The sequence below is a fragment of the Lipotes vexillifer genome, unplaced genomic scaffold, assembly GCF_000442215.2.
Source record: "Lipotes vexillifer unplaced genomic scaffold, Lipotes_vexillifer_v1.1 scaffold584, whole genome shotgun sequence".
NCBI lineage: Eukaryota > Metazoa > Chordata > Mammalia > Artiodactyla > Lipotidae > Lipotes > Lipotes vexillifer.
This window is the reverse complement of record NW_006783036.1, coordinates 4368296-4376992: the sequence shown is the minus strand read 5'-3', so window position 1 is coordinate 4376992 and position 8697 is coordinate 4368296. Positions and strand designations below refer to the sequence as shown.

General features: G+C 58.6%; 1 protein-coding gene across 2 annotated transcripts in view; it reads left to right on the top strand.

Moving 5' to 3' along the window:
* Positions 1-8697, top strand: part of EVL (Enah/Vasp-like) — a 123225-nt gene that overhangs the window by 92633 nt on the left and 21895 nt on the right. For both annotated transcript variants that reach the window (XM_007455641.1, XM_007455642.1), the window contains exon 4: positions 6919-6982. In XM_007455641.1, coding sequence (XP_007455703.1) covers positions 6919-6982 — 64 coding nt within the window. The remainder of the gene's footprint in view (positions 1-6918; positions 6983-8697) is intronic.

Here is an 8697-nt window from a genome sequence, read left to right as displayed (position 1 = left end):
GGGTGGGGGGGGGGGGGGGCTCGAAAGGACTTGGGGCTCTGCCCAGCCTGGGCCAGGTGGCTGTCATTTGCTGGCCAGAAATTCCATCAGGCATCACTGAGCAGGTGCTGGATCCTTGGTTTCTGGTGCTGCTGGGATCTCAGGTTCCATCTTCTCAGGAGGTCCAGGGGATGCCTTTCCTGTAGAGACTGCCTGGAAACCTGGCCTGTCCCTTCTGTCCCAGAGGAGCTGGGGGCTGGTGTCCCAGGGCCTCATAAATGTTAATGGCCAGCAGGAGGACGGCCTTTCTCATGAGAAGGTGTCCACAGTGCTCATCTGCCTACCTCAGCTGTGTAACTTGAAGTGCAGTACCTGGGGCAGGAGCGGTACAGCCCCTGCCTGCCCTGCACAGCCAGACTCAGGGTGGAGTCGCAGTGGAGCGCTTAGCCCCTCCGTGGGGACTCTTAGTCTTCTGTTTCTTTATTATAAGCTGATGCGTCCTGCTTGTGCAGAATTTGGAAGTTCAAAAAGAGGGGAAGAACCCACAATCCAGAGGTAGCCACTGTGAACACTGAGGTATATTTCCTTGTTTGTCCTTTTAAGTTGCAGAGATTCAGAACTAGGAGATCCTCGCTTCCATCCTTCTCACTCTATAGGAAACTGAGGCCAGGAGCGGGGAGGGGCTTAACTACGGCGTGGCCGAAATCCAGCAAGAACCTGGGTCTCCCCGGCTCCAGAGGGGATTTGAACAGACTGAAACAGTCCAGGGAGGCTAGCCAGGAACGGGGAGGGGCTGGGAAACAGGAATGAGGGGCGCTGGGAGGACTGGAGGGGGAACACGAGCTCCGCTCTCCACCATCCAGGCCCCTGTCTGGTTCTGACCGGCTCCCGTGGGAGCAGTGCCAGCAAGACGGGCTTCAGCCCACTGAGAAGTAGGCCCCGGGTAGGCTCTGGGGTCTCTCCTCGCTGCGGCCCTTCAGGCTCTGCACAGCTGAGAGCCTGGGATACAGATCTTTCTGCTGTGTCAGGAGCGTTCGTTTGCGCTCACTTCGCCCAAGCACTACGTGGGCAGGGCACCTACGTGGGGTCAGGCAGGATGGCGGCAGGCAGGCCGACCCACAGTCTCCCTCTCCAGAGGCCAGTGGGTGCTGAGAGTCTACGGGGGCTGGACTTCGGCTGGGAAAGGGCGCCAGGGCTCCCCCCTCCGCCCCGACCCGGCGGCCGCTGCCTGCCTCCCGCCCTTCACGCTGCTCTCTAGGACCCTCTGCCCCTGTCCTCCCATCCGGCCTCCCCCACCCTGTCTTCCCCGGGAGGCGGAGCAGTTCAAGGCCATGTGTCTAAGGGAGCTGAAGTCACTTGACGTCCTCTGCTCTCCGGCTTCCTTAGGATAAAATACGGATGGTACCAAGGCTCCTGGGGTGAGGGTGCGGGTTAAGTGAGTGACGTTTGGGAGTCTCTGGCGCAGGACCTAGCACGCAGCATGGTGGCTGCTCGATAAACTTGAGTTCTCTCTTCCCACATCCCATCCCCTCGAGTTGGCCAAGTGCCACCCCCGCTGGTGACCATGGTGTCTCCCTGCTCGCGTATATCCCGCTCGTGAGGCGCGTCCCCAGCTCGGTCACGGCCTGTTTCCAGCGTGAGGGTTAAGCTCTAGAATGTGCCACCTGTACAGCCTCGGCAGTTGTTGGAGATCATCAGACAGTTTGCCTGGGGCCCGATCATTCATTTATTCAACAGATATTTGTCGAGTGTTGACCGGGTGCCAAGAAGTACGTTGAGTGCCGGGCACCTGGAGAGCAGGACGGTTACGTGCCTGGGGGTTAAGTCGGACGGCTGCGCGCCCAGGTCCTGGCACATACAGGTTCACGTAATACGTCCTGGGAGACGGGGAGCCTGGGCTCGCAGAGTACCCGTGAGGAGGTGCCCCCTGCACAGCAGAGCATGGCCTGGGCCCCGCCTGTCCCCTGCACCCCTCTCAGCAAGGCTGGGGCGGGGCCGGGGGTCAGCCCCTTTGGGTCCCTTCTCCCGGAAGCCTGACCCTGTGCCGCCGGCTTTTCCTCCATCTGCTCTCCCTGGCCCCTTGCTGCTAAATGAGGGCAGTGTTCCCGAGGACAGTCGCATCTCACGCTGGAATCTGCGTCACAGATGGAGGCCATGGAAGTCTTCGGGGCTCAGTACCCGGACCAGGCGCTCTCACCCCACCTGGGAACAGCCCTGTACCCCGTGGAGGGCGCGGGGTCGTTCACGCCCTGCTCACTGCTGAGGCCCCAGGTCTGACCTCAGTCCTCCCAGCCCCTCTCTCCCCTTCAGTGTGGCCTCCGGTCACTCAGTGACTTGCCCTAGGGCCCTCGGCTGCCAGCCCCCCTCCCAGGCGGGCTCGTGGCCTGGGTCTGGCCAGCCTCACCCTCCCCTCTGGTGTTGTCTCTCCTTCCCGTCCCCCACCTCATGACCCCCAAGGGTAAAAGGGCCTACTCTGAGTCACCAGCGTGTTTGTAGGAGTGGGTGTTTGATGGGACTCCGACCTGAAGCTGGAATGTGGGCCTCAGGGGACAAGAAGTCACTCCTTCCCCAAGAAGCATCATGTCAGATCGACTCAGAGCGGACGAGCCTGCCTGTCCCATCCCCAGGCTCCTCTCTGTTGTCAGTCAGGGGCTCCATCACGCACGGGCCACCCTCTGCCCTGGCCTGCCACCAGGGTGTGCACTCCAACGCTGTGGGTTGGACCCACAAGACACCAGAAACTCACAGGTACCCCGCTTCTCCCGATGTTGGGTCCATGTTCCACGTTAAATTTTCCTCTTTGTCATGTGTCTGTAGTGCAAATTAGGCTCTTTACTGTGACTTTGCAAAACTTGTTTGAAGTAAGTGAGAGAAGGGCGGGATCTATCTTAGTTGGAGCTCCCAGACTTGGCAAGCTTGTGACCCCGAGCCCCATGGCCTTGGGCAAGCCCCCTCCCCACCTCTCAAAGCCACCAACACCCCTTCTCCGGGCGGCAGTGGGCCCCTGGTGCCGGCGGGGAGTAGTTATCCTGGGAACTGTGCCTCAGTCGGCCTCCTCTGTGAACAGGCACGGACTTGGGGAGCCCTGTGTTTCTGTGGCTCACTTCCAGGTAGGTCTTATTTTCATCTGAGCGAGTTCAGTCCCATTCCTTCACCTGTGCTTTTTTCCCTGGGCTTGGTGATCACACGTTCCCTCAGACCTTCCCAACTCCATTTGATAAAGTACTCCGAGTACCTGATGTGAGCCAGCCTTGAGCAGGGAGTGATGAGTGACAGGCATGGTCTCTCCCTCCAGTCACTGTAATATCAGGAAGTGGTGTGGGAGAGGCCGAGCAGTAGAGGCAGGAGGATGTAGGGCAGGCTTCCTGGAAGAGGCAGCTGTGCAGTTGGGCCTTGAAGACTTGGTATCTGAGGAAGGTGTCCCTGGTGGATGGGGGCCACACAGAGACGGGGAGGGGGGAAGCACATCAGGTGATCCAGGCTTAGTGAGCAGGTGCAGAAGGCCTGCTGCGGGGGGTGGGGGGGGTGAGTCCAGGAGAAGCGGCTGTGGGGATGGGCTGGACTCTTAACTCCATTGAGCTTGGACTTGACCCCATAAGGGTCAGACTTGTGTTTTCTGGAGATCACGTGGTCTGCAGTGTCAGTGTGGAAGCTGGATGGGGAGAAAGGAGTGTGGGTAGAGGCGGAGGTCCCTTTGGTTGACTAAGGCACGGGTCCAGGAGAGATGCTGAGGCAGCCACGTGAGCAGGGAGAGGCAGGTGGATCCTGCTGGGGTCTCAGACACAGCAGCAGAGAACTTGGTAGCTAAGGAGATTGGGGGGGGGGGTGGCCTGCGGTCCTCACCTGGATCCTGGATCCTGGAGGTGGGGGCACGGCTGGCCTGCGGTGACTGGGGCACGGGACACTCCGCGTGTTTGGCTTCTGATTGCACCGCTCAGAGAATCATGGGAAGTAACTTGGGACGCGGGACAGACGGGAGTGATGACAAGCCGCCCGATGGCTCCCGCCCTGAGATCTCAACACAAGAGGCATCTACGGATGGGCTGTGCCCAGGCTTCCCAAAGGCCCTAGACCATCCTGGAGGGCAGAGCCTCCTCCCCGTTCCCCTCCCACCTCTGCCAGTGGGGCACCGTGGCCAGTGGGTGGAATGGGCCAGGAGGAAGGAGGCACGCCCTGCGCAACCCTAGACAGACCCCTCCCCTCTGAGACAGAGGGCCTGTGCTTCCTAATGCTAAGGACCTTCGCAGCTCAAAACATACCCACGTTTTCTGAGGTTAAGAAGAATAGGAGGCCTTACGCAACCAGTGTTGTCTCTTCCTGCCCCGTAGTGTCTAAAGTTCTAGCCGTCTCATCTTGAGATGCCTCACACGCAGGGACTGGAGCCCCCTGGGAGCAGCAAGGGCTCCACTCGGTCCTCCCACCCTGACCAGGCTGGCCGGCTGAGGGTGTCAGGAGGCAGCCCAGGCCGGCGGGCGGAACAAGGGGCACAAGCGCAGGACCTCCGCAGTTCACGCCGTGGCAGCTGGCTGCCAGCGGGGGTCCTGACAGCTGGTGGGGCCCGGTCAGAGCGAGGGTGAGCTCCCGTCCTCAGACCAGGGGCCAGGCTGGGGCTCTGGGGCAGGGGCTTGGCCCCGGAAGAGGGGCAGATCCGGACGCGCGCACGGGCCCAGCAGCCGAGGCCGGGTCTTGGAACAAGGCAGGAGTCCAGCTGTCAGGCCTGAGCCCCAAATGCTGGGCTGAGTGGGTGGCACTGTCCACCGCGCGGACACCAGGCAGAGCCTGGGCGCCGTCTGAGGGCTGCAGCCCCTCACCCGGGACTCTTCTGGCCGGTCTGCCACCTGCACTCTTCATCCTGCGGGCCGGTCTCAGCCGACACCACGGTGCGATTGAACTTAAGAAAGAAAGTGGCATTTTGCGGGTAGTCTGAGCCTGGTTCTCCTGCTTACAGGTGTGTCACTTACCCTTTCTGGGCTGTTCCCTCACCTGTTACAATCCTTTCTGGGAGCTGTCCAGTAGGGTTGTGAGAATTAAAGTAACTGTAAATTAAATTAACAGAAGTGCCCTGACACTGCTGTAAAGCAGTGTTCTCGTGTTCTTTCTCTGGTTTCCTGAGAACAAGGAGGGGAGGAGCCCTAAGGCCTGGGCCTCACGGAGTACGAGAGAAAAGAGATCCCCTCCACCGTGGATTTTTTTTTAATTAGGAATGTTTTTTCTTTATTTAACTTGAAAATTTTTCTAATGTCTGTACTGGACATATTTACAGAAAAACCAATTTTTAGAAAGAGCAGAGTTACTTTATGTTAAATAAATAAAGCAGAAAAAGCATGTTTAGAGACAGGAAAAGAAAACCAGTATTTATTTCACACCTACTATGTGCCAGGCCACCAGATATTTATGTAGTCACCTCTGTAAAGAGTACGCAGGCGTCTTCTCTCCTGCCCGGCCCCTGAGTTCAGCAGTTGGCATTGAACAAGGCAGGGTCAGGCAGGGCCACCCAGGGGAGAAATTTATCCTCAGGTGCTGGGAGGCCCTCCTCCCGTCCAGCAGCTGGCCCACTGCCCACCACCTGGATCCTCCTCTTTCCCCAACTAAAGCATCCACACAGGGGTCCGGAAGCGGCAAAGCAAGGCTCACTGAAAACGTGACCGAAGCCCATACTGGGGCCTAGAACTGGGCACTGCCGAATATGGAAGCAAACTCCCAGCTTGGAAAGGACTGTCAAGCATAGAAAAGTAGAAAAGGATTCAACCCGTGTTGTCACACCTGGGGGTGGAAATCGGGCCTTCCTGGGTGGGTAGATTTGGGACCTCGGTGTAGGAAGGGACCTGCTCCCTTGGGAGGTAAGGCTTGCATTGCGGGGATCATGCTAGGAGAGCCGGCCTGGAGGGCACCTGTGCTGGGCAGGAGCTTGCCCCAGAATCCGATGACCTGCTTCGGCTTTGAGATTCTGTTACTCTCTGTGCCGCTGTGCCCCTGACCCAGGGGACACCCTGCTGATCTCTCAGCTGTTTGAAGTACGTGTGGGAGAGGCCTTCTGCCCATCGTGGATTTTGTCGTGCGCTAAGCACTGCTGGCCCCTCATCCTAGAGAGGAGGCAATGCCCCTTCCCCATCTAGGCAGCGAGGCGTGAGGCCAGCTTGCCCGGAGTCCGTCCCCCATTGCTGTGACTCCGCAGTTCCCCAGTGACACCTGAGCTGGCAAAGAGAAGGAACAATCAGCTCCTTCTCAGATTGGAGCAAAAGCCTGATTTTCTTGTGAATGTAACACAGCACCAGCCCCGGTCTGAACAGGAGGTACACTCCACAGACCTCGCCTGTTCTGGGGCCCTGCCTTCAGGGTCAAGGGCAAGAATGTAGCCCGGAAGGCTCCACGGTTGCTCTGTCCTCTTCTGCCCACCCCACAGCTCCAGACTCCTAGATGCAGGCAAGAGGGCGTCACATCGCGGTGAGGGGCACGGGGCTGCGGCCCAGACCCGGTGCTGAAACCCCGGCTCTGACACATACCTGCCGTAAGGGTCATTCGCCTGCTCAAAAGGCGGAATAAAATGGATCTACTGGGTTCAGTGATTCCAAATTTTAGTTAGAACAGCTTTGTGGGACATAGAGAGGCCGGAGCCAGATGTTGAGGGTCGAGGGCACAGTGGCAAGTGAGGAAGTGGCAACAGCAAGTGCGGTTTGAGAGGGAGGCCAGAGGGGTCAGGCGAGAAGGGGTGATTCTGAGCCGTGTGAAATGGCACCCCCTTTACTGGCGCCAAGCAAGAGCCGCAAGAAAGGGAGGAGGAGGGATGACTGAGAGGGTGAGGTGGGACAGGGTGTTGCAGGGCTGAGGACCAACGGTTGAGACCATCTCCAGTGGGACCAGAGGGCAGAGGCAGGGAGAGTCCCGGGGGTCCTTTCTTCTCTGTTAACCGCTGCGCTCTTGTGCTTCTCTGCCCCACAGGCTCCTCCAGCCAGCGTCAGGTGCAGAATGGCCCGTCTCCTGATGAGATGGACATCCAGAGAAGGTAACCCCCCAGCAGCAAGGGCCAGCCTGGAGGACACAGCTGTGGCTGCAGCCAGGACTCGCAGAGAGACACGGGGGCGGGGGAACAGGCCTGACCAGAAAGGAAGGGGAGCCAGCTCACTGCTGCTTTGCCAGGGACCGTGAGAGGGTGTGGTTTCACAGGCGGAGAGCTCGCCGGCGCTGCAGGCTCGTGATCAGCCTGGCAGTGTCCTGTGTCGTTCACTTATTGAGCACAGCCCTCCCGGGTATATTAGGAGGTAGTCATCTGGGGATTCAGTAACGTGGCCAAGGCTGTACTGCTGGAGATGGGCGGACGCGACCTGCCAGGCCTGTGCGACTGAGGCCCGTCCTTGACCCCGTCCTGTGCTCTGTCCGAAGGCCTCGTGAGCCCTGGTCCTGGCACTCTCTCGCTGGGTGCCCTGGGTGGGTGCCACGGCCTCTCTAGAGGATCTTAACCCCCTGCCTGCTCACCTCCTGGCGGAGGTTAAAGCAGGCAGAGGCTGTGAGAGCACTTTGTGCGCTGCAGCTGCTCTTGGACAGCTGGGCCAGGGCTGTGCCGGTGGGATTTGGGCAATAGGGTGACGCCCTGCCCCCCCGGCCCCCTCCAAGGAGCTTCTTAAGTGTTAGAACTGGGAGGAAGGGCCTGTACCATTGTCCTGAAGTTACAAAAGAGATCGTGGTGGCCAAGGAGGGAGCAGCCTCCCCAGGTCACATTGCCAGGTGAGGCAGCGCCAGGGCTTGAACCTGCTCTGTGCCTCCTGGGTGGGGACTCAGCGTCTCTGAGGGGCTTGGAGTCCCGGCTCTGTGGGAGCCGTGCTGCAGAGGCAGGCCTGGGGCCTGCATCCTCACCCAGGTCAGCGGGAGAGGGCGTGCCTCCAGGGGCCTGTGGTGAGACTCAGGTAGAGCCCGGGGCCAGGACCTGGGCAGGCCAACATCCCCACCCTCACCTGGCTGTGAGACTCTCTCAGGGGGTTCTCCTCTCGAGCCTCTCCCCTGCTCTGAGCGCCTTCTGGCCGCCATGGTGTACTTTGTGACCTTGGGCCAGTTACTGCTCTAGGCCTCAGCTTCCTGTTTAAAGGTAACAGTGTTAACGAAGGAAAGATGGGAATATGCTTCCCAGACTCAGGTTGGAGAGGTTCCTTTTTTTTTTTTTTTCCGGCTTTTTAACAATTTATTTAAAATTATAAAAATCATCAGATTTACCATATTAGCCTTTTTTTTTTTTAAATATCATTTGTTTTTTTGTATTTTTTAAGATGTCGGGGGTAGGAGTTTTTATTAATTTATTTATTTTTGCTGTGTTGGGTCTTCTTTTCTCTAGTTGCGGCAAGCGGGGCCACTCTTCATCGCGGTGTGCGGGCCTCTCACTATCGTGGCCTCTCTTGTTGCGGAGCACAGGCTCCAGACGCGCAGGCTCAGTAGCTGTGGCTCACGGGCCTAGTTGCGACGCGGCATGTGGGATCCTCCCAGACCAGGGCTCGAACCCATGTTCCCTGCATTAGCAGGCAGATTCTCAACCGCTGTGCCACCAGGGAAGCCCCATATGAGCCATTTTTAAGTGTACAGATCAGTGGTATTAAGGACATCCACGTCATTGTGCAACCAGCATCATCACCCATCCACAGAATGTTTGCATCAAAAATGAAACTCTGTCCCCATTAAACACTAACACCCGGGCTTCCCTGGTGGCGCAGTGGTTGGGAGTCCACCTGCCGA